Source organism: Emys orbicularis, chromosome 2 (genome assembly GCF_028017835.1).
Source record: "Emys orbicularis isolate rEmyOrb1 chromosome 2, rEmyOrb1.hap1, whole genome shotgun sequence".
Taxonomy (NCBI): domain Eukaryota; kingdom Metazoa; phylum Chordata; order Testudines; family Emydidae; genus Emys; species Emys orbicularis.
In genome coordinates this window covers 252,546,845-252,573,599 of record NC_088684.1, presented here as the reverse complement: position 1 = coordinate 252,573,599, position 26,755 = coordinate 252,546,845, and the positions used below count along the sequence as shown (strand labels likewise).

At 38.2% G+C, this 26,755-nt stretch overlaps 1 protein-coding gene across 1 annotated transcript in view; it reads right to left on the bottom strand.

Moving 5' to 3' along the window:
- CDK6 (cyclin dependent kinase 6) overlaps positions 1-26,522 on the bottom strand; it is a 173,827-nt gene extending 147,305 nt beyond the window's left edge. The window contains exon 1 of the mRNA XM_065398990.1: positions 26,290-26,522. Within this exon, the coding sequence (XP_065255062.1) occupies positions 26,290-26,522 (233 nt within the window). The remainder of the gene's footprint in view (positions 1-26,289) is intronic.
- Positions 26,523-26,755: the final 233 nt, after the last annotated feature.

The window sequence follows — 26,755 nt, the reverse complement described above, 5'->3', positions numbered from 1 at the left end:
AAAGTATAGCAAACAAGATAAGCACTTTAGTAAAAGGTACATTTACAAGTTGAGAAAACAAAGTAAATCTAAGACGCCTTGCCTGGCTTTTACTTACAATTTTGAAATAAGAGAGACTTGTTTAGAAAGATGGGGAGAACCTGGATTGATGTCTGGTCCCTCTCAGTCCCAAGAGCGAACAACCCCTTAAACAAAGGACACACACAAAAGCCTTTCCCCCCCCCCAAGATTTGAAAGTATCTTGTCCCCTTATTGGTCCTTGGGGTCAGGTGTCAGCCAGGTTACCCGAGCTTCTTAACCCTTTACAGGTAAAAGGATTTGGAGTCTCTGGCTAGGAGGGATTCCATAGCACTGTACACAGGAGAGCTGTCACCCTTCCCTTTATAGTTATGACAACAACATATTACAATTAAATACACGGAGACTGCTATTTTATTTCTTTAAATTGAATAGGGAGTGGCTTCAGGGTATTTGGCAAATTGCATATTTTATAGCCTGACTTACATCTCAACAATTCCACTCCCTTTCCTCCCCCACGCACCCAATCCTACCTTTTGAATAACTAATTTTGCAACAACAGGTACACTAGGCCTGATCCAACTCCCATTGAAGTCAACAGCAGACTAGCCACTGATTTTAATTAGAGCTAAATTAGGATTATTAGCCTAGACTCCAACTCAGCAAAACACCTAAGCAGGTCTTAAGAGGTTTGTTGAATCATTGCTATAAGTGGCTGAGAGTAAGAAACAAAGATATACAATACTTGACTGCTAATGAATTTGACGAAAATATCTAGTAGTAATGACATTAAATCAGATGAAGTCTCCAGAAAAAATCCAACTTGGCAAATTTAGGCTATGCCTTACAACTTAGTTTAGTATAATTTTTTTAGATTTTGTAACAAGGAACTGTTTTTACAAAACCTAATAGGAATGAAATTGTCATCGTTTCTTTAAAAATTCAAATTTTATAGAAACATTGTTCTGCAGTGTTGTAAACCCAATCACAAAAGCAGTGTGACAGTACTGGAGTATTACAAAAGGAGACAATCTAGAAACAAAAGATTATTAATCAGTCCAGTTTCATTTTCCAGGCCAGATATGCAAAAAATAAACAGCATCAATATTGGTCAAGAAAAGTGGTAAACAGAAAAGCAAATTCAATGAGACAGCTAGGGACATTTGTTTTTATGATTTTTATTATGACAGTGTCCCTTTAAATAATCTTTTATTTATTTGGAAGAGATCAATTACTATGTCAAAAAACATTAAAAACTAATACAAACATTGCATGGTTTATTGTCATCTCAATTCTCTATGTTTCTGGTTTTATTATTACTTATTTGTTAAACACAATGTTCTCAGTGCTCCAGGGGACATTGGAGTAGACACAGCCCTCACCCTAAGGAGTTTAGAGCCTTCATAAATGGACAACACAAAACCTGCTGGGAAATCCCATGGATGTTTCTACTTGCATTAACAAACAAACACAGATGCTGCGACAGCATATTAACTGACATGCACAGAGAAGTGAATTTTGAGGTGGAATTTGAAATAAAAGAGGATAGTGTGCATTGGAAGAGGGAGAGAGTTCCTGGCATAAAGCTTGATCCCACAACATCCACTAGCCCCAACCTGGCAAAAAATTTAAGCATATGCTCAATTTTAAGCATGTGAGTAATGCCACTGATTTCAAAGGGACGATGCATTGTTTTAAAGTATATGCTTGAGTGCTGTGCTGGACTGGAGCTGGATTGCTCAGAACATTGCAGAATCGAGCATAGAGAGGTGAGCATAGAGGACAACATGAAATCAAAAACGAGAAGAAAAGATTCACTGGCTGAGCACAAGGGATGAAGGGGTAAGAGTAAGAAATGAGAGACGGGATTTCACCTCCCTCCTCTTTGTAAGTTCCCTATGTGATAAATTGTTCATGATATGAACAGCTAGTGCAAGGACCTCCACACCATTTAAGCCCACATAGAGGCTATAGGGGGAAACTGTGTACTTTGCATGCATTGTGGAAAGGGACTACATGCAGGCACAACATAGTCTCACATTAAGGGCAGGCCAAGGGAAGGCCCACAGGATCTGTATATATACAGATGATATGACTTCAACCCCTGGTGTAATGAGTATTGAGGGCTTGTGGCTGCTATTCCATAGGCTAGAAGTTGGGGGCAAACCCCTGGTTGTTTGAGGGGACGTGCATTTCACCATTCCAACCCCTGTGCATTTCACCTGCCCAGAGCCCAGTTGCTCTGGGTTTAGGAATATGCAGTAAATTTCACCCTATCAGTAAGGTTTTGGCCATTATAGGTCACTCTGTCTTGGAGTCATTGCGCTCAATGTGCAACAGCAGTCAAAAAAGGTAACAGAATATTAGGAACCATTAGGAAAGGGATAGATAATAAAGACAGAAAATATAATGCCACTGTATAAATCTATGGTATGCCCACACCTTGAATACTGTGTGTAGTTCTGGTTGCCCCATCTCAAAAAAGATATATTAGAATTGGAAAAAGCACAGAGAAGGCAACCAAAATGAATGCGGGGGGATGGAACAGATTCCATAGGCAGCGAAACTAAAAAGACTAGGACTGTTCAGCTTAGAAAAGAGATGACTAAGGAGGAATATGATAGAGGTCTATAAAATCATCAATGGTGTGGAGAAAGTGAATAAGGAAGTGTTATTTACTCCTTCACATAACAAAAGAATCAGGAGTCACCCAATAAAGTTAACAGGCAGCAGGTTTAAAACAAACGTAAGGAAGTACTTCTTCACACAACGCACAGTCAACCTGTCGAACTCGTTGTCAGGGTATGTTGTGAAGGCCAAAAGTATAACTGGGCTCAAAAAAGAATTGATAAGTTCATGGAGGATAGGTCCATCAATGGCTATTAGCCAAGATGGTCAGGGACACAACCCCATGCTATGGGTGTCCCTAAACCGCCGACTTCCAGAAGCCGGCACTAGATGACAGGGGATGGATCACTAAAAATTGCCCTGTTCTGTTCATTCTGTCTGAAGCATCTGGCACTGGCCACTGTCAGAAGACAGGACACTGGCTAGATGGACCATTGGTCTGACCCAGTATGGCCATTCTTATGTTCTTAAGGTCCTGATCCTGCATTCCCTTACTCAGGGAGTGGGATTTTTGCTTGATTAAGGACTGAAAGTTTGGGCCCTGTATGTAGGTTCCCCCAGCCCCTTTTTATTCCTCAATGTCCTTAGCTCTAAATGTAATCTCTCTTCCCTAACCTTTCCTCTGGATTCCACTGATTTTATGAATGAAAATTAATTTCTGAATACATCAATTCTAGATGTTCATACTTTGTTGCCATTAGTCCATCACAATACAAATGGGTTCCTTTATGTTCCTAAATAAACATCAAACTGTAAAAAATTGCTTAGTTGCTCTTTACAAGAAAGGCAAAGAAAACAGCAATTAAAATGAACAGTACTTGTTATCTTGCAAATTAGAACAGTAATTTATTTCCAGTAATTTAAACTGCATGAAAGCTCATTTTAATGGCTTCCAAATCTGCATGAGGAATTCGTTTTAGAGATACACTGGATATAAGGGTGTTGTATCTGATCTATTTTCAGGAAATCTTAAGCAGTACATCTACCTGTTTCCAGCACAAGTCTGGGGGCTAGGTGGCAATACATCTGCTATGCCAGACAATAGACAAAACAAACAAGTCACGTGTCCTATATTTTCTCTCTTAATTTTTACAGATGTCAGTTTTGTGAGAAGCTAAAATGCAATAAAATGGAGAGGGGGCTTATCCCACCACTCTTGTGGTTCGGGCCACACAAGATGTGGGGGAAAGAGACTTAACTGAAGAAAGGGAAGAGAAGAACTGTAGGTGTAAAACCAGCAGACATCAGCAATTCTTGCCACGTATGTCTTATACCTCTGTGACTGGCATCTTCTACCCACAAATTATCACCATTACCTGATCTATTTTTGAAAAGCCTATATGCTGTGCTGTGAACCAGTGCTAATGTGTTATGAAGGAGTCACCCCCACTACCAGTGAAGTCAATGGAAACTCTCATTGGCTTCAGTGGGGATTGGCGTAGACCTTACATTATTTAATTAACAATAGACACTAGATATTTTCTGTGGAAAAGGTATATTGGTCCAGACTCACAACAAACAAAATAGTCAAACAGTCATCCTGAACACAATGTACAGGATAGTGTGGCATCCTCCAGTGCCATTTTATTCTTGTGACATAACTCCCAGCATATAAAATGATGGTTATTTCACCAGCTGCTCAAGAGTGACTACAATTGCACAGTTACTCACAAGGGCCCAGAGTTAATGGGGAATTCTCATACGAGTAAGACAACCAGGATTTGGACATGGGTTTGGAAAGGAGGCCAATTATTCGTATGTAAACATTGTGGTCCTTTCAGTAATATACATTTCCAAAGAAAAACTACATTAAGATGGAGCTATAGTTAGGTACATTTCAGTAATTTAAGGGCAAATAGCATTACAGGGCTGTTGTACTTGTCCAAAACTAAGCACCATAAACAACAGAAGTTCAAAGTTAAGGTTATACTTAAAAGAAATCCAAGCATATTAAAGCATGGAAATGCACAGTTAAGGCACCCAAGCAAACTTAACTAAGCCCTGTACTGACATGTGATAGAGTCTTTGTGCTGCCACACACCTCTGTACTATCTGAACACTTTCCATGGAAAGTCAACAGCCACAGCAAAGTGCCTAGTGCATTTCATTACTTTTCCCCTCATGAGGACATGGGGAAAGAGACAGACAGACCAAGAATGCAACAGATACTGCAACCACTCCTCACCCTGTTGCCAATTCCCAAATAACAGGATCAATCCTGCAAATGCTCCATGCATTAAGGGCCTGATCCAAAGATCAATGAAGTTAATGGAAGTCTCTTTCATCAAAGTCAGCAGGCTCTGGATGAGGCCCAGAATAATCATTTATTTCAACAGGAGTGCCACCTGTGATGGACTCGCAGGATTAGGCCTTATACTAAAGGCTGTACAGACAAGGAATAAATGGAACTAATAAAACTTCATTAGAAACATGTCTGACTTATTAAATTCAGTCCAGAGGAAATCACCCTTAAGCATTCAATAGGTGAAAAGGGCTCCTTATTTCTCTTGCAGTGCAAATTCTTTACAATTTTTGTCAGAATTTTAGACACTGTATCTTAAGATGCTGTGAAGCTTCCATTTAAAAAAAAAGTTTTTTCCCTACCCAGATTTTGCATTCCACTCTGTCCCTTCACAGTTGTTTACACATAGTCAAGCAAGCTCTCTGGCCTTCATGTGTTTTTCCTCTAATGAGCTGTTTTGTTTTAAAGAATCTCAAAGCACATGCATGGACAGAAGACAACTAAAAATATATATCTCCTACTGTAATATTCTCACGTGGTTTCATTCCTCTTTTCCATAGCTAGTAGTTTAATAAACTTTGTTTCTTCCTTTTCCATCCAGTTTTCATCATTTCAAAATTAGCGCACATTGTGACACATTCTCTAGATTGTACTACTTTTTAAGTATTTCCTTCACTCTCTTGCATACATACATAAAAGAAACTATTACACATTATTTACAGGTTTTCCAATGAAAATGGAGAGCTAGTAACTTTTTGAGCTAACTATAAATTTTATTTAGCTATGTTTTACTACATTTGGTGCAAAGGCAATTGCTTTCTTTAGGAGCTTCTTTTAAGAGCATGGGATTAAATTTACTTTTTAATGCACAGGATATGTTTGGAATATGTTCATTGTTTTGAAAATGTACAGGGGGTACCATTGCATCCAAAAAAACAGCAGAAGTATATTTTCATGATATTTTGCAAATGTATGTCATTCAAATTTCTCAAAACATTGTACAAACAGTAACAAAATCTTACAAAAACCCAGGTTCATTAGCTATGGCATTAGAACCATTTTACAGTAAGATAAATAGAAGCAGAGAGAGGTGAAGTGAATTACTCAAGGTCATATAGCAAGTCAGTGTCAAAGATGTGAACAGAGTATAGGTGTGGAGTCCTGGGATCTAACTACTTGCAATACTTAACTTTCTTTTTCCATAGTCTTTTGAAAAACAACTGCTTAAGAGCAGAAGTGAAATAAAATTATGGGTGTAAAATTTAACACTTTTGAGTTTGCAAGTGTTTAAAGTGACTTATAGTTGTTTGCATTTACAAAAAGTGCAGTTGCACATATGGATGGATGGATGCAAGTGAACGCTGGGTATAGACTTGACTGAAAATTTGGCCAATAAATTTTCAGGATTTATGCTGCCTTAAAACAGTCTGTTTGGGATGAATTTATAACAATATCCAAAACATGCTTTATTTCCCCCCAAATGCTCACCCCCATCTGGAAATGGGAACACCCTCTCAGAAACTTCAACTGGCTTTATGTCTACTACAGACACTAGTACAAAGCCTCCATTCCAGTCTTTAAGATATGTCAACACTTCCTACTTCTGACATCTCTTTGTATTTCCCAACCCATTTCCTATGCTCCACAAATGCCAGACTTCTTTCTGTCCCCCCGTCTACAATGGGCAGCCACTTCTGCCATGCTGTCACCTCTGTCTTCTAGATCAGCTTCTTTGACCCAATGACTCCCTATTTTTAAATTCCATGTCTTTTCTCTGGGGCCAATTACTGATCCCAACACTCCTTCTGAAAAAGAATCAGATCTTGCTTCCTGAACCTCTTGCTTTCCCTGTGCTCAGTCATTCTCCCTCATCACCCCCTGCATACTTCTTTACATCTCTCTTACCATATGGGAGCTATGCCCTTATTTTCTAAATTGGCTACCAGTTTAACTACAACTTTAAGGCTTTGTACGCTTTGACTCACTGTCTGCTCATGTTTAAAAAAAAAAACCCCAAAACCAAAACACAATTCTTTTCTAACCAGATAATAGGCACAGTACAAGTTAGATGTCTTCAAATCACTAGGGCCTGATGAAATGCATCCTAGCATACTCAAGGAGCTGACTGAGGAGATATCTGAGCCATTAGCAATTATCTTTGAAAAGTCATGGAAGATGGGAGACATTCCAGAAAACTGGAAAAGGGCAAATATAGTGCCCATCTATAAAAAGGAAAATGAGGACGACCCGGGGAATTACAGACCAGTCAGCTTAACTTCTATACCCAGAAAGATAATGGAGCAAACAATTAAGAAATCAATTTGCAAACACCTAGAAGAGAATAAGGTGATAAATGACAGTCAGCATGAATTTGTCAAGAACAAATTGTGTCAAACCAACCGGATAGCTTTCTTTGACAGGGTAACAAGCCTTGTGGATGGGGGGGGAAGCGGTAGATGTGGTATATCTTGACTTTAGTAAGGCTTTTGATACTGTCTCACGTGATCTTCTCATAAACAAACTAGGGAAATACAACCTAGATGGAGCTACTATAAGCTGGGTGCATAACTGGTTGGAAAATCATACCCAGATTGGTTCACAGTCATGCTGGAAGGGCATAATGAGTGGGGTCCCGCAGGGATTGGTTCTCGGTCCGGTTCTGTTCAATATCTTCATCAATGATTTAGATCAGGGGTCGGCAACCTTTCAGAAGTGGTGTGCCGAATCTTCATTTATTCACTCTAATTTAAGATTTCACGTGCATTAACATTTTTAGAAGGTCTCTTTCTATAAGTCTATAATATATAACTAAACTATTGTTGTATGTAAAGTAAATAAGGTTTTTAAAATTTTTAAGAAACTTCATTTAAAATTAAATTAAAATGAAGAGCCCCCCAGACTGGTGGCCAGGACCTGGGCAGTGCAAGTGCCACTGAAAATCAGCTTGCATGCCGCCTTTGGCACGTGTGCCATAGGTTGCCTACCCCTGATTTAGATAATGGCATAGAGAGTACACTTATAAAGTTTGCAGACGATACCAAGCTGGGACGAGGTGCAAGTGCTTTGGAGGATAGGATTAAAATTCAAAATGATCCGATTTACTTCAGACCATTTGTCCAGATGAAATTCAATAAGGACAAATGCAAAGTACTCCACTTAGGAAGGAACAATCAGTTGCTCACATACAAAATGGGACATGACTGCCTAGGAAGGAATACTACGGAAAGGGATCTGGGGGTCATAGTGGACCACAAGCTAAATATGAGTCAACAGTGTAACGCTGTTGCAAAAAAAACCAACAACAACCCATCATTCTGGGATGTATTAGCAGGAGTATTGTAAGCAAGACACAAGAAGTAATTCTTCCGCTCTACTCCTAGGCCTCAACTGGAGTATTGTGTCCAGTTCTGGGCGCCACATTTCAGGAAAGATGTGGACAAATTGGAGAAAGTCCAGAGAAGAGCAACAAAAATGAAAAAAGGTCTAGAAAACATGATCTATGAGGGAAGATTGAAAAAAATTGGGTTTGTTTAATCTGAAGAAGAGAAGACTGAGAGGGGACATGATAACAGTCTTCAAGTACATAAAAGATAGTTACAAGGAGGAGGAAGAAAAATTGTTCTTCTTAACCTCTGAGGATAGGACAAGAAGCTTTTTTTTGCAACACTTCCTGTCAGAGTGGTTAAGCACTGGAATAAATTGCCTAGGTAGGTTGTGGAATCTCCATCATTGGGGTTTTTAAGAGCAGGTTGGACAAACACCTGTCAGGGATGGTCTAGATAATATTTAGTCCTGACTTGAGTGCAGGGGCCTGGACTAGATGACCTCTCGAGGTCCCTTCCAGTTCTATTATTGTTTATAATAATGTCAAAAATAATTGAACAAGAGGAATTTTACAATGAGGAGTGAATCTAAAGCCCTTTTATGCAGGTCAAATGTTAGCCAACTATTTACTTTGTTCTTTTTAAATGCCAGATGAATATACCTTATGATGTTATCGGTCATACACTGAAATATATACATAATCACATACTCAACATTATTTATGTATACATTTTATCATATGACATTCTGACAGCAAACTTCCCACAGAGAATTCTTCTGCTGCATGTGCTACCACCTGGTTGTTTTATGCCATCCTTTTCTCACCCTTTTCTTTTCTTTCGTCTTATTTGTTCCCCTTTCTACCCTGTCTATATTTCAGAGGGTACGTCTAGACTGCAATTGCTGACATATCTGAGTGAGTTTTGATCTAGCTAACTCGGGTATCAGAGCAGTGAAGCTGCAGAAGCACAAGCCTCCCTGGAACCCTGGGCAATTACCTGCAGGGCTAGCCTGTGCTAAAACTCACGCTACTGCAGCTTCACTGTTTCGTGACCCAAACTAGCTAGATTAAAGTTATTTTGGGAATGTCAGCTTGAACTGCAATCACACTCAGTGATTACAATCTAGGCATACCCTCAGCCTTTCAGTGCTTGTATTTTCTCATTATTATTATAAAAGCTTTAAAAACCATTGTGTCAGTTTTAATGCTCAAGACGGATGCTGGGCTAATTGTCAGCCCCAGAGACCAAAAACCTTTATCAACAAATACAGGATGGGAAGATGCTGTAAACTTCCTCAAATTGGTCCTAATGTGGAGGGCTCTTCCCTTCCCTTCTAAAAGTGACAAGTGAATTCATCCTCTATGCTCAGTCAATCCTTGGCCTCTAGGATAAACAGTCAATAAGGGGGTCAGTTAGTGCCATTTGTGGTGGTATTTTTTGTAATGTGGACATTTATCAACTGAACTGGGCTAAGACCACTAATTTTTTTTCATGCATGTGGCCAGCATCCAATGAGGATGGCAAGAGTTAAAAAGAAAATGAAAGAAATAAAATTCTAGAATCAGAGTCGGAGTGATGACATCAAATGGCCATACATGCTACACTAAATACCTATGTGTATGGTGCTTAGGTACTACGTTAGAAATGCATTAACAACAGATAAAACAGGTAGGGTACCACTAAGTGACTTAGGAGCCTAAATTGCATATTGAAAAGTGACTTAGGCATTAAGAGCCTAAGTCTAAATGAAAGTCATTGGGACTTAGGGTCCTAAGGCCCAGATCCCTAAAGGTTTTTAGGTGCCTGATCCCATTCATTTCAGTGGCAGTTAGGCACCTCAATACCTTTGAGGATCTGGGCCCTAGGTCACTTTTCAAAATGGGAGTTTGGAGCTTTTGAAAATGTGCCTGAGATCAGTAGTGTACATGGTTATGTCTGTTTGCACTGTAAGTATAAGAGAGCTGCACAGACAGTTACAAGTTTGTAGTACTTTTGTGTGATGAGTACTATAAAATAGTAAGATGTATTCTAAGATGTACAATTTAAATTTGTGTTCTTTATATATTATATATCATGCTACTGGCGATAGCATTTTGTCCGTTTTGTTGTAGCCATTCCAATTTAACTCAGAGGTGACTTTTTTCCCCCCTGAAGTTTTATAAAGGTCTATTCAGCCATTTTGTGAGTTATCTTTGAGGGATTTCAGATTTTTTTGGCATGCTTTTATCTCAAGCATAGCCTGGTTTTATAAATTCACAATAGGCATGTACTTGGTCTGAAATGAGAACTTGCGTCTTGAACAAATATGAAGACATTATCATTTCTTTCTAAACATCCACATATTCACTAACTCAACAGAGGATGCAAGTTGGAGACCAGGAATAGACTATTCAATTGAATAATGAAGTAATTTTGTATAAAGGTCTGTGGGGCCAATTTTGAAGGCATATTAGCTCTAATGAGAATAACATGACGTATGCAGAGTTGCATTCTTAAGGACTAAACTTGTACCAGACTAGGGCTGGTGGTGCAGGGCAGGGGAAGAGAGGGAAGCAGGGGATGAGTGGCAAAGGGGAGCTACCTTTGTGGAAGATTAAGACACTCTCTAAAGAGGTGGCAGCCCTAATCTCCATCCTGCAACCAGTTTCTGGCTCAGATGTGCATCTATAGCTACTCTTCCATCTGGACAAGAGCGACAGATTTTGACTATCATCTGTTGGAAAAGTAATACATCAAAACACAAAGTAGCCAATAAGTTCTTGAATTTAGGTGGAGAGCAGCAGAATAAGAACTATGGACTTCAAAAAAAGCAAGACCTTAACACACTCAGAAATCTGGTAGGCAAGGTCCCATGGGAAGCAAAAAGGTCCCAGCGTCCCCTAAGGGAAAAAAGGAGTTCAGGAGAGCTGGTTTCTCAAAGAAATAATATTAAAAGCACAACAGCAAATTGTCCCAATGCAAAGGAAAGATAGGAAGAAGAGTCTGAGGCCAATACAGCTCCATCAGAAGCTTTTTAATGACCCAAAAAATCAAAAAGGAATCCTAAGGAAGGTAGAAGTAAGGACAAATTGCTAAGCATGTAGGGAGAAAATCAGAAATGCTAAGGCACAAAATGAGTTACACCTAGCAGGGATATAAAAGGTAACAAGAAGAGGTTCTATAAATCCACTAGGAGCAAGAGAAAGATCAAGGAAAATGTAGGTCTACTACTTAGCAGGAAAGGAGAGCCAATAATGGGTGACATCAAGAAAGCTGAGATGTTTAATGCCTACTTTGCTTCAATCTTCTCTAAAAAAGTTAATTATCGTTGAGAACTCATGAAGGAAAGGTGAAGTTGAGAGGGGAACAAAGAGTACCTAGGGAATTACAGACCACTCAGCCTAACTTTGATGGCTGGAAAGGTACTGGAACAAATTATTAAACAGTCAAATTGTAAGCACTTAGAGGATAATAGGGTAATAAATAATAACCAACATGGATTTGCCAAGAACAAACCATGCCAAGCCAACCTAATTTCCTTCTTTGATAGAATTACTGGTATAGGGGGAAGATGTAAACATGATATATCTTGATTTTAGTAAGGCTTTTGACTCAGTCCCGCATGACATTTTCATAAGCAAACTAGGGAAATGTGGTCTTCCAGATCAGTGGTTCTCAACCAGGGCTATGCGAACCCCCTAGGGGTATGCAGAGGTCTTCAGGGGGTACATTAACTCTCATTTAGATATTTCCCTAATTTTACAACAAGCTACATAAAAAGCACTAGCTAGGTCAGTACAAACTAACATTTCATACAGATAATGGCTTGTTTATACTGCTCTATATACTACACACTGAAATGTAAAGTACAATCTTTATATTCCAATTGATTTATTTTATAATTACTGTATATAGTAAAAATGAGAAAGTAAGCAATTTTTCAGTAATGGTGTACTGTGACACTTGTATTTTTATGTCTGATTTTGTAAGAAAGTAAAATGAAACTTGGAGGTATACAAGACAAATCAGACTCCTGAAAGAGATACATAGTCTGGGAAAGTTGAGAGCCACTGTTCTAGATGAAAGACTATAATAATCAATGGTTTGCTGTCACACTGGGAGGGCGAATACAGTGGGATGCCACAGGGTCCTGGGTCCAGTACTACTCAATATTTTCATTAATGACTTGAGAGTGGAGAGTATGCTTATAAAATCTGCAGTCAGATGACAACAAGCTGGGAGGGGTTGCTAGCATGTCAGAGGACAGGATTAGAAATCAAAATGACCTTGCCAAATTAGAGAATTAGTCTGAAATCAAGATGAAATTCAATAGGGAACTAACTGCAAAGTACTATATTTAGGAAGGGAAAAAACCAATACACAAATAAAAAAGGGGAATAACTGGCTAGCCAGTAGTATTGCTGAAAGGATCTGGAGGTTACAGTGGATCACAAATTAAATGAGAGTCAACAATGTGATGCAGTTGCAAAAAAGGCTAATGTTATTCTGGGGTATATTAACAAGATGTTGTATGTAAGATATGGGAGGCAATTCTCCCACTTTACTTGGCACTGGTGAGCTTCAAAGTTGGAGGACTATGTCCAGTTCTGGGTGCCACTCTTTAAGAAAGATGAGTAAGGTTTAAAAAAACTGGGCATGTTTAGTCTTGAGAGAAGATTGAGGGGAGACCTGATAACAGTCTTCACGTATGTTAAGGACTGTTATAAAGAGGATGGTGGTCAAATGTTCTCCAGGTCCACCAAAGATAGGACAAGTAGTAATCAGCTTACTCTGCAGCAAGGGAGAGTTAGGTTAGATATTAGGAAAAGCTTTCTAACTATAAGCATAGTTAAGCATTGGAATAGGCTTCCAAGGGATTGATAGATTCCAAGGTCAGTAGGGACCATTGTGATCGTTTTGTCTATCCTCCTATGTGACACGGCCACAGAACTTTCCTAAAACAATTCCTGGAGCATATCTTTTAGAAAAACAGCCAATCTTGATTTAAAAATTGCTGGTGGAGAATCCATCACAACCCTTGCTAAGCTGTTCCAATGGTTAATTACCTTTGCTGTTAAAAATGTATGCCTTATTTCCAGTTTGAATTTGTCTAGCTTGAGCTTCCAGCCACTGAATTGTGTTATACTTTTCTCTGTTAGATTGAAGAGCCCATTATCAAATATTTGTTCTCTATGTACATACTTACAGACTGTGATCAAGTCACCCCTTAACTTTCTCTCTGTTAAGCTAAATAGATTGAGTTCTTTGAATTTATCACAATAAGACATGTTTTCTAATCCATTAATTGTTCTCATTGCTCTTCTCTGAACACTCTAATTTATCTACATCCTTCTTGAATTGTGGGCACCAGGATTGGACACAGTATTCCAGCAATGGTTGCACCAGTGCCCAATACAGAGGTAAAATAACCTTTCTATTCTTACCTGAGATCCCCCTGTTTATGCATCCAAAGATTAAATTAGCCCTTTGGGCCACAAAAATCACACAGTCATTGATAGGAATGTTAAACAGTGTTGGACTAAGAATAGATCCCTGTGAGGCTCAACTAGAAACAAACCTGCTCAGTGATGATTTCCCATTTACAATTAAATTTTGAGACCTATCAGTTAGCCACATTTTAATCCACTTAATGTGAACCATATTAATTTTATATCTTTCTAGTTTTTTAATCCAAGTGTTGTACAGTACCAAGTCAGATGCCTTACAGAAGTTTAAGTATAGTATCAATACTATTTAATTCTCTCAACCAAACTTGTAATCTTATCAAAAAAAGAAAAGTTAGTTTAGTAGGATCTATTTTCCATAAACCCATGTTGATTGGCATTAATTATATTACCCTTCTTTAATTCCTTATTAATCAAGTCCCACGTCAGCTGTGCCATTATCATGCCCAGGATCAATGTCAGGCTGACAGGCCTATAATTAAACAGGGTCATCCCATTTACCCTTTTTAAATATTGGCACAACATTAGTTTCTTCCAATCTTTTGGAACTTCCCCATTGTTCAGAGACTTACTAAAAAGCAACATTAATGGTCTAATTCAGTCCTCAGCCACCTCTTTTAAAACTCCTAGATGCAAGTTATCCAAGTAAGGTTGTAAAATCCCCATCATTGGATATTTTTAAAAACTGGTTAGACAAACACGTATCAGGAATAATCTAGTATACTTGGGCCTGCCTCAATGTGAACTAGATGACCTCTCCAGGTCCATTCCAGCACTACATTTCTATGTTTCTATGAAAATGACTGCTGTATGCTGAAGTCTGGGGTCTAGAAGTAGGAGCAAGGAGACCCATCAATAGCCTCCCCTTCTGCCCTTTTTATGCCAAGAACAAACTAGACACAGTGCATGAATTAGGACTCATATGGACTCATCTACTCCTCTGCCATTACCTCATTTTTACTACCTGAATAGAATCATATAATATCAGGGTTGGAAGGGACCTCAGGAGGTCATCTAGTCCAACCCCCTGCTCAAAGCAGGAAAAATTAATGGAGATATCCTATCTCCTAGAACTGGAAGGGACCTTGAAAGGTCATCAAGTCCAGCCCCCTGCATTCAGTAGCAGGACCAAGTACTGATTTTGCTCCAGATCCCTAAGAGACCCCCCTCAAGGACTGAACTCACAACCCTGGGTTTAGCAGGCCAATGCTGAAACCACTGAGCTATCCCTGCCCCCTATAGAGTAGGTATCATCCAGCAACTTCTGTGAAAGCTGATGCAAGGAAATAGGGTCCTCTGTAATATCCTTTTTCTCCTTGATTGCTTCCTTTACTTTCTGGTGGTCCAGCATGCCCACTGATTCCCTCAGGGTTCCTGCTTCTCATATACTTAAAGAATTTTTGTTATTTGTTTCATATCTTTGTCTATGTGCTCTTCAAATTCCCTACTAGCCATCCTAATTTCCATCTGACATTTTACTTGCCATAGCTAATGCTCCTGCCTGTGGGCCTCATTTGGGCTACATTTCTATTTCTCAAAGGATGCCCATTTGGCTTGAATAACCTCTTGAACCGTGCAATTTAACCACATAGTTTTTGCATGGTCTTCCTGTTTCATTTTTTATTTAAGGATACACATGCCTTCTGTGACTATGTTATTAAACACTTAAGTAGCTGCCATAATAACTCTAAGCATTTTAATTCCCTAATTTTAACTTTAGGGCCTTTTTGAGTAGCTCTCTCATTTTTCTTAAACCCCTCCTTTCTAAAGTTTAGCATCACTGCACTAGTTTTTTGGTACAGTCCCCTTCTCCAAAGATACTGAATTTAATTATATTGTGACCACTGTTACTTAATGGTTCAATATTTCTTAAACCAACTCATGTGAGTTACGAAGGACTATGTAGAGAATATCCTCTCTTCTTCTGTACACTAGAATTTGCTGCTCCAAGGAACAACCATTTAATGTGTCAAGAACTTTTTTCTTTAAACCTTATCTTTTATTTGCCCAGTTTATATGTGGGTAGTTGATGTCATCCATGTTTACTGTTTTATTAGACTCAGATGCCTCTTCAGTCTCTAACATTGCACACTTGAGATCCTTTTCCTGATCTGGGACTGGTAGAACAACCAAATGAGTATATTTGTATTTTTATGACTTGGGATTTTTATTTATACAGATTTTGCAGCACTGTCTTTTCCACTCACAATTTTATCTCACTAAATTCTTTGGAATTTTAAGTTACATTGCTTCTGCTCCACCTCCTGTAAAGTTTATTTATTTTTGTTATTCCACTGCATTTCAGAAATGGCTCATGAAGATGTCCTCGTTAGGCATTCTAACAATTTATTTTGGCTTTAAGCTTTTTGCATTGTGTACAGACACGTATAGTTTTTATTTTGGGTCAAATGTTTTATTGTCCATCTCCCTGTTACTTTCCCCAAATGTGCTTCTATGATATCAACTTGTCCCTCCTCCAGTTCCTGTAATTTCTGGCTCTCTCTCTTACTACTCGATAGAGAGTTCTTTTTGTATTATTGACATCCCTAATAGATGTTTTAGTCCAACCTATTAGAACAAAAACAGTGAGTGAGAGAGAAAGACTTCTAGATGATATAGGAACATGAACAATAAGCAGCATGGGAATAAGCATTGCCAGATAACCTGGCTTGTTGTTTAAAATTAAATTACAAGGTTAGTGGATAAAGGGAACATGGTGGACGTTATATATTTTGGCTGGAATTTTCAAAGGGGCTGAAGAGAGTTAGGCGCTCAACTCAACTCCTTTGGGCCCCTTTGAAAATCCCAACCTTGGCGTTTAACAAAGTGTTGATCTTGCAAAAATCTAACTCTCATAATTAGTTCAAAGACAGATGGATTGAAAACTTTCTGGTAGGTGTTAAGTAAAGGGTAATGATAAACAGCAATGTATCAAGTTGATGGGAGGTTTCTAGTGAGAAACGAAAGGGACTGGTGTTCTGTCGTGCCTTTATTACAAATCCGAAAGATTGAATAAGCAGCACATTTGCAGATGATGGTAAATTGTGGTGTTGCATATTGTCACTGATGATAAACATAAAAGAAACTAGAATGTTTATAAATATGAGAGAACAAAGTGAGATTCAATTTGGAAAAAATGCAATCTACTGCCTATGGGGGGAAAAAATGGAAATCAATGACATTCAATGTCAGGGAGAAAACTGGATATCAGTAATGCTGAAAGAGACCTAGAGATGATAGTGAGCAACAAATTAGACATAAGTTTACAATGTGATATGGCAACCAAAAAGGCTAGCACAATTCCAGACTGTAGATACAGAAATATTCCTTCACAGAGTAAGGAGGCATATAGAACTCTAGAGTGACTGTACCTGGAACACAGCATTCAATACAGGGCACCACATTACCAGAAAGATAAACCAATTAGAAAGTTCAGCAAAAAGCATCAAATGATTAGTGGGCTGAAAGGATTTACATAAATGTTAAAAATACAGCATAGTAGGTATAGCTTAAGAAGTGGGCCGGATAACATAAGTTTTCAAATACTTGATGATTGTAAACACTAAGGTGGGAGAATAATTACTTATGATTTTAAATGGGGATACAAGTGGGAGTAATGGAGTGGAATTAAAAAACGGGAAAAAGTTGGTGGAATATCAGAAAAAACTTCCAGATGTGATGTCTATTATCTTGTAGAATAGTTGCTCAAGGAAAGGGAACCCAATAACTTGGGACATTTAAAATTTGACTGGACTATGCCCTAGGGAATATATTTTATATATGGACTCCAGAGTAGCTACCTATCTCAGGGTATGTTCTATGATAAGTACTATATTGCCAGTTATGCTCATTCAGTTGGCTCAAGATCCACCTGTTTCTGACACAAGATAGGACTAACCTAAACCTTTTGATTTTGGACAAATAAGCCTCAGTTTGGGAGCACGAAGGCAGAAAATTCTGCATTTTCTGGAGGACGCTGTCCAGTACTAGTTTTGCAGGGGTAGGCTCCAAACTTTCTCAGGAAACACATACTGAGATTCTAGAATTCTGCAAATGTAGATCTGGGGGAATTATTTGGTCATCAATGAGGAAAATTTAAACAAAAATTAGGTATTAGTATAATTTTAAGAATGTCATTTATCTCTGCTACAGTAGACAGCATAAAATACAGTTGCCATTTACATTAGGGGAGAGAGACAGGATAGAAGTATGATTGAATTATGGAATCTTATACTAATGCTACTAAAAGGGATATAATTTTAGCTCTGACATGACAAAACTGAATCATAACATGTGGCAGGAGCGGGAGGTGGGACACAAAAAAATGTATGTATTCTCTAAGAAAAAAAAACTATTTTTACAGAGTTATATTTTTAACTCAAAATTTTGGTGCTATGGCTTTTAGTGTTTGTTAATAATTAATAGATTAAAAATCTTTCATGTTCTGAATTTATTTTTCCATTGAACTTTTGTTCAAAGCTTATGGTAAACTAGATTTTAAAACACCTTATTATCATGCTACAGTATTCCCAACAATTTCTTGAAGCATCTTTCACAAGTACTCTTTAAAATTCCTTGCCTTAAAGATGGAAGTTCAAATGTAATCATCAATGGCTTCAGTTTAAATGCTTTTTTGTAGTGAGACCTAAAACCTGTGGAACAGCAGCTTTATGTGGATTTTTTGGGGTAAATAAATTCCACTAAGGCTGTTTCATTTCAGCTGTCAGTTGTGTATCCCCTTTACCACTCCCCCACATATCTGAGTACAGTCAGTACATTCCCAACTCCTACTGCCAAGTTAAAATAAAAACGCTCTTGGTCTAGAAATGATTGAGGTGGTTTGCTCTAATCAAACTAAACCAGCCAAATGTCCCTTTCAAAGGTAACTGTCTACTCTGCAGCTGTATGCAAACTACCACATCAAATGTGGAAAAAAAAAATAGCAATAGAATTCTATCCTTACAGTACAGTGCTGGCTCCAAAGATGAAGAGAAACAAAAGCATCAGCACAGCTAAGAATTACATTCACAAAAAGCTCCTAGAAATATGCTGACTTAAACTGTGAACAATGTATTGAAATTTCCAGTATATAATTAGCTAATTTTGGGGAAGAGGGGGAATTCCCTAGAAGTGTTAAATAGCAATAGATACCTTGAGTCATTTATCCTAGTGACCAGAGTGTCATCTAGATATATTAAAACTTCACAGCAAATTAAGAAAAAAAATACATAGACCTGTTTCTCACTTCCTGTCTCTGTCAAAATACTTACCGTTCTGCACTGAGTAATATTGAATTTGGACTTTTAGAACAAGCTTCAATTAAACTTGTAATGATTCATCTGTATGTAGAATTTGTCAGTTAAATCATTAAACATTGGAAATTCCTGCAAAGATGAATTCATGGTGGGTTTAGCTTTCAGTTTGCTTCACTAAGAACAAACCAGTTACTTGTTTGTGTTAAACTAGTGTGACGTAAAGAATAACAGCATTCATACAAGGGTTGCTCTGAACTATTTTCAAGACACGATAGGCACAATTTATTGTAGGTGCAACTCCACTGACACTAGTGAATTGGTATAATTTGGACAAACCTTCATTTTGGTAACTAAAGTCATCTCCTGGACATAACTACATGGTTGCTTTTTGGGGCAGAAACCTGTCATCTTCTTCTAGGTCTATAAAACACGTAGTACACGTTTAAGCTCAATGATTCCAGTAGCATCACCCTGATGACGCACATCATCTCACTGAATTCAACGGGATTGCTCATCATGAGTAGAGATGATATAATTGGGCCTTACATAAATAATAACTTTGATTTAAAAAAATAATTTTGAGGAATATTTTGTTACCTTTACTTTCCTAAGTATAGAATGTAAAAGTGAGCAAATTAACACAACTTAACAATATGGATGGGACATGACTAATGGTATTTTTATGGCACATACATTAGTGTCAGTTAATCAACAAACGTTCGCGTTCTCACCACGTGAAGAGCTCATGATCTAAAGTTTTCCAGTGTGAGGGGTATTTCTACCACACTATACCATTCTCCATGGAAACTTTCACTAAAAAGATGTTAACACTCACTCACTCAAGAAAGCTTGTACTCACCCCATGCAAGTGGATTTTCCAAGCCTTGAACTACATCTTCAATCTCCTTTTCCTTATTTTGCCCCCGTTTCTCATGGATACTTATTCAAGCTTCATCATCACTTACTTAGTCTATTAGTAAACACTCTACACACACAGGTAGAATAGATGGTCATTCGTGAACTCCCTAAGTGCCTATTATCTGAACTACAGGGGTTTCAAACTGATTGCACCAGGTTTTTCTCTTATTTCAGGAATTGGGGCCATATATCCTGTCCTCAGTCACCTTTACAGGCTTCTCCAAATCCTAGCCATCTGCAGATCCAATTCAAAATTGTTCTCATTATCTTCCAAACTCTCATTTGTCCTCTAATATTACAGCCATTGATTCTCCCATTTGGTTACTCTCCCTTTCTCCACTCTCGTTCTCTGTTCTCCATCTCCACATAACTTTCCAGAGTTGGGGAGGGTCGCTCTTTTCACTTTGCCCTATAAATCTGGGACTTTCTCCTTTCCTTCAAGCCACTTCCTCTTTTCAAATCTTGCATAAGGACCATCTTGTTTGCATTAGTTTGACTCTGAATCCCACTCATCTTTCCCTTCCCTCCCATTATTTCATATTCCCATTCGTCTCTAATTGAAACTAATGTGCAGTGATAATTACCTTTTAGTTTTACCATGTCTGCTCTTAAATTTCAGTTTCCTTTTCTTTTGCTTTCCTCCATCTTTGCACATTAGCTTACCCTTTCTGCCTTCTGAGAATCTCAGATTCCGACAATATAAATGTACTAATTTCTCTCTCTTTAATGGCTTGTCATACATCACATAAAGAGTTCTATAAAAAATAAATTGATTGCACGATGTTGACCTGTAGGAGTGATGCTACACACTAAAAGTTATAACATTAGTTTGGCAGTAAAAGCAAGGAAGGAAGGAAATAGAATTCACTGGAGACTACCACCCCCTAAAATAGAACGGTTACACTTTAAAGGATGGAACTTCTGAATGGCTTCAGTAGACTGTCCTTTAAAAATTACCAGACAATGTTAACATCCCCACAAACTGGAAGTAAAAACAGAATATTAGCTTCTGTGTTTTAAAATTCCCCTCCCACTTGTACATGCTTTCATGTTTTTTAATTAAAATGATGAAAAACAAAATGTTAATCACCCTGCAAAGGTAATTATCAAAATTCTGCAACAACATGTTCTGAATGCTGCCAATAACCACGCTAAACAGGGGTATTCAACACTAAAAACTCAGTTATATTTTTATTGTTAGGCTCTATCCTCTATTTTTATGTAGTCCTATCACAATATAATGCCACAGGAAGCATCAGACTATTAAACACCTCTGAAATGTTGAGCTAGTCTACAGGGAGTGAAGCAAACATTGGCCTTTTTCTATAGAGCATATCTTGCAAAGTTCCTAATATTGTCTTCCAATATTTTATATCCTTTGGGACAATATTAAAAGACCCCTAATCATTGCCAAATTGTGCAAATAGAGTAAAAGAATTATACTTATTTGGTTTCCTATAGACTGGATCCATGTTGCAGGGAGATCATTGAATAATGTAATGCCTCCAACTGGCTAAACCATCATGTAAGAGCTGGAGTCAATTATCTGGGCTACATGTCTTGGAAACTAACAAAAGACAGAAATGAGATTTTCAGTATTTGTGTGCTGAGTGCCCTTGTTAGTCTGGCAATTGAGGCATTCAGTAAATACAAGCTAAAGGTGCCAGAATTTTGACAATTCTTTTAACAGCAGGAGCACATTTCAGATCACCAAATTCTAATAAGGATTTGTCTATCTGGAGCTTTTAAGACCCGTTAACTCCCAACAATACTAAAAAGAGCCAGAGTTCTGGGAAAGTTAAGTGCCAAGAAACAAAAATATAGGGCTTTGTGAGTTTGTTCTGTTTGCTTAAGGACTTTGAACATTCTGAACACTGCTAAAACTGTTAAATATATTTGTCTTGAAAACATTTGGAATCGGAGTTTCCCTCTTTTGTAGCACATTCTTTAAATGCATATTTCCAGTATGAAGCCTGATTAACTTTTAACTGAAACTAATCATCTGATTAATAGCAGGAAAGATATAAAATGAACACAATGTAGAGCTGAATTTAGCAGTGTGATCATAAGAAGATTTTTTACAAATCTATTACAGCAAGGAATACTCCCAGTTTTACACACAGGAATTTCCTGAATCTAATATGTCATTCATTCCTGGCAAAGTTTGTCCTTTGTCTACATATACTTCATTTTCCCCCAAAATAGAACAGCAGTAAGTTACATAAGTGCTGGACTAATTTGTGCCAGATTTAACTACTGTATACAATAACTTTTAATGAAGCATTTCATCTTCCTATCTGAACAGTGGGCTAGATGAGCAACTGAATCATACTACCAATTACATCTGAATTGTCATAATACACAAAATATTTTAAAGCAATGCATGACAAAATTTGCTCATGCAGATCTTTCTTTAGCTTTAATAAAATAGAATAAAATGTCTTGACTCAGAGGAACTTTCATACCAGAGCAAATGTGAAAGCGAGAACATTTTCTACACAAGCAAACAATCCTTTTACAGTACTTAGCCTTTCTAAATACCAGTTTCTACAGTTTTAAGTTATCTAGGCTCAATCCTTCAAAGTCAATGGGAGTTTTGGGTGACCAAGAACTGCAGTATCACCCCTTTTAACTATTATAAACTCTTTCTTGTTTTCAGCCTAGCTCCTCTTTCTGCTTAATTCTGCAGTGAAGTCATAATGAAATTGCTTCTACAGCAACAGACTGTGAATCGTGATGTCACAAATTCAGCACTGTAGAAATATGGAGAAGATAGGCTAGGACAGAAACAACGTGAACTGAAACTCAATTAGCAAAAAATAGCATGGTTTGAAAAATATTTTTTTAATGTTATTAATGGTTATTTTAAAAGTGAAGCCCATTGTGAAATTTCTGCCTAACAGGTTAAATCCTTTGCCATCCCAATGCAGAGTAATAGTCAGCTTGGGCACAAACTGTTTCTTGAGGGCTGCGGGAAGAAATCCAAACCCACTATGATAATCCTGAGTCTGCAGTAGCTCTCGTCACTTCTGCAGTCCAGCTCCACAGAGATCAGTGACTGCTCAATACACGTAGCAACAGGTCTATGCCCCCAGCATCTGGCCATCCCAAGGCCCAATCATTTTTCATCCTCCTAAACACCACTGCATGGGGACATATAGGAAAATCCCTTGCAGTGCTGGGGTCCATGACCCTGTGTGGGCTACCCAAATCCTGCTATTCCTGCACAAGAGAACCACATCAGTTCCATTGGGCCTGTGGTGTTTTGAAGAGGAAGAGGCAACTTCTGCTGTTACTGAAGGTTGTATCATTTGTGGGTGTGTTGATATATATTGTCTGGAGCAAGCAGACTGAAGCAAATTTGTTCAGGTGCACTGATCATGTGTTGCTCAACTATTTGAAGTTTGTCTACATTTTGACTCATAATGCCATCATGAGTTTGTATTGAACAACTCATGGCTCGCACATCTCATTACTCAGAGACCCAGTTTCTACTTGCATTTGTCACTTATAAGTTTCAGACAGACTGCTTGCAGTATTTTGAAAAAGAGAACTTTCCCCTTCACAACAATACTTCATTTTAAATGCTATTTTAATTTTTATTCTAGTTATCTGATAATGATGCATCTTTTATCTTAGTGTTAAAATGCTGCATTTTTCACTACCTTAATTCACTAATACTGACAAGGCTGCAATTTCTAGACTGGTTACTCACATAATAAACATTTGTAATGAACAAAATACATTTAATAACTGTGTGCAGATAGGTCAATGGAGTGAAACTACAGATCTTCATATACAGCATTTCTTTTTCCGGGTATATTTACATAATAAAAAAAAGTAATCCTTTAATCTCAAGAAATTATAAGATCCTCTACTGTGCTTGGTAAAGGAATCAAAACATTTAAATCTTTGCTCCTTCCTATACAAACAAGTCAGTCTTCATTAAAAAAAAAATATTTAAAACACTCCAAAATGATACTTAAAACTTCACCTACTCAAAAGTTACCAACGAAAACAAGAGAGGTATGCTTTTAAATCGAATTTCTCCCATCCCAGAAGAGCTACTGCTTGAACTTGCTTTTTATTTTCTACTCTCACAGATGGAAAGAAGGTGCACTGCAGAGGTGCCAGACTCACTGGTACATAATGACCCAACCTGTCGCATCTGAAATGCTGACTGTGGCAAGCACTGCAGGCTTCAAGAAAACATAATTAAGTCCTGGAACATTCTTCCAGATAAATTTCTATTAAAACTAAATATTCAAAAGTCCGTGGTTAAGTACTTGTTGCTTGGAGATAATGAATTATTCATTTGATCTTATAATAAATATTTTAACTTGTGATATACCTGTAAAATACCAAATAGAGGCTGCTCTGCATTTTAATCTGAGCAAAACATGTCTGTATTTGCATGCTCTTTTCAGACATTTTGTTCTTTGTGATTTTGCTGAATTTAAAGTGTTCATGAAAATTGGAGGATTCAAGAACAGAGCCTCTTACTGGATCACTGTATATGGAGTGATCCCAGTAGGGACAAAAATGCCACAGGTATATCTTATATTTAAGTATTTCCAGGATTTTAGTTTTTTCTACACAATCTAGGCTTTCATTTAAACAAATAAAGGTCAAAAGTTTCAAATGGGGAGTGTCTAAAACTAGGCAACTAAATCCGTACTTAGGCACCAAAATAAGTGGCTTGAATTTCAGAAGTTCTGACCACCCCAACTCCTTCTAGTGTCAACAGAAACAGCGTCCGCTCAGACAGCACCTCTAAATCAAGCCACTTGTTTCAGTGCCTAAATATGAATATGCTGCCCAACCTTAAACACCCACATCTGAAAATTTTAGACTAAGTTTCTAGTCCTCTGTATTACTAGATGGCCATCAAAAAACTGTCTCTATCCAAACAACAGAAACAGCAAAGTTGTGAACTCCAGTCTACACCACACCACTAACCTCAATGAGGTCTCTCCTTGGAGTCCAGTTGAGATCTAAAAGACACACAATAAGGTAAAGCACTCCTCCCACTTTAAAAAAAAGACATTGTTTTCTAAGCTATTTATAGAACGTAAAACCTTTGCCTACCCAGTCCTTGGAGTAATAAGACTCTACTGCCACAATGTCTGGAAAAGAAAGAGAATGAGAGTTTCTCTATCCATTTACCTTTGCATTTTAAAAATTACTCCCAATCTCCCTTCTCCTGTTGCAGCTCCAACACAGAACCTCAACTCCAGACCCTAAAATAGGCACATGGCTCACAGCATGTACTTCAACTTGTACTTTAGCTTCCCAGGCCTATAAGAGATTTGGTGTCACAAAAGTACGAACTGTCTTCATTTTGCTGTCTAATGTTGCATTATTTGAACTGATGCACAAATATTGGAGGTGCTTTTGTTAATGTTACATGCTCACCTAAACTGCAGATCAGTGAAGTTTTACATTGTCATGTACAGGTACACCTGCTATAAAACTGTCCATTTGTTAAAATTCATAAAGTAAGATTAATGATGAACAAAGAATTCTACATATTTGAAAGAAATAGCTCAAAAGAATTTTCCAAAACTCTCTGCGTGATTGCAGGGCAAACCGAAATCAGCAATAAGTTTAAAATGTATAACCATTTACTAGTAAATCAATTACACAGTAGAGGACAGTTCCTACAATGCTTCACAAACATTCCTAGCAAAATTCCCTCTAAGTTTCTTCAAGTTTTCCAGCATCCCTGGGCACAACCTGCAAGGATTAATAAGCCACTTAAAACTGACCTATACATTATATAAGCACAAAGTTGAATATGTAAAGATATAAAGGCTTATAACAGAGGCAGCCTTTGTTCAAAAACTTAGGTTTGGGTATTCAGAATTACTAGTACAAGGATTTCCTTATTGTGACTTTTCTTGACACTTTGGAAGTAGGGCTTGTAAATTGTATTTCTGTATCTGTTGGTACAAGGCCCCACAAATGCGGTCCTAAGTGGTCACTTCTCCTGCTTATGCTTAACACACTGAACTAGAACCCTACAAATTCCCACTCCTTGTCTAAAGTTGGTGGGAACATTACATTATCCACTGCCACTTTCATAATGAATAGGTCTGCCAGAAATCAGCTGTGTTGGGCAGAGTGGATATGCAAGACAAGAGAGTTCTCTCTTTTCATTCCCTCTTCTTGTGCCTGTGGAGATCAAAGGGTATATATGGCTCCTTGCCCATTCACTCAAACACTTATGTCACACACCTATGCCTCTGGAGATGGGTGCCTGTACGTGGGAGGCAGAGCAAAAAGATGAGGTGAGATCAGGCAGGCAGCATGCTTGCCTGCCGAAACCTCATACCACACTCCATGTATCAATTTAGTGCTCATTCCATCCATATACTCGACTTGGTGTCCAATCCACCCTTGTACCATGTACCAAAACTAGAACTCAGCTGACCATGGGTCCCACTCCAGCGCCTCACCTGACCACATTGGGGTGCTCAAAGGTCTCCAGGTGCCTCAATACTGCCACCTCACGGATGGTGGAGAGTGGCATTCCCTCCTCGCTTGTCTGCACCCGCACGCGCTTCAAGGCTACAAAACGACCTCCATGCTTCAAGTCTCGGGCCTTGAATACCTTCCCATAGGCTCCTTCACCAATCTCAGCCACACATTCATACTGCTGGTCAGCTAGGCTCATGCTGTCCTTATCCATGCTGGTGCTGCTTCTTCTCTTGTCTCTGGAGTACCTCAGGTCCTGCTGTTGAACTGGCTGCTTCCTGCAAACTAGTATTTTGCTACTGCTGAAAATGCACTGCACACACCGGTTGCAGAGCTGCCACTGCTGGAGGAGCAGGCAGGATGATTTCACCCTCCTGCTCCCCTGTTCTGCTTCAATACAGTCCCCAAAATGCCTTCTCTGTCTCTCTCAGCCACCAGCAATTATCA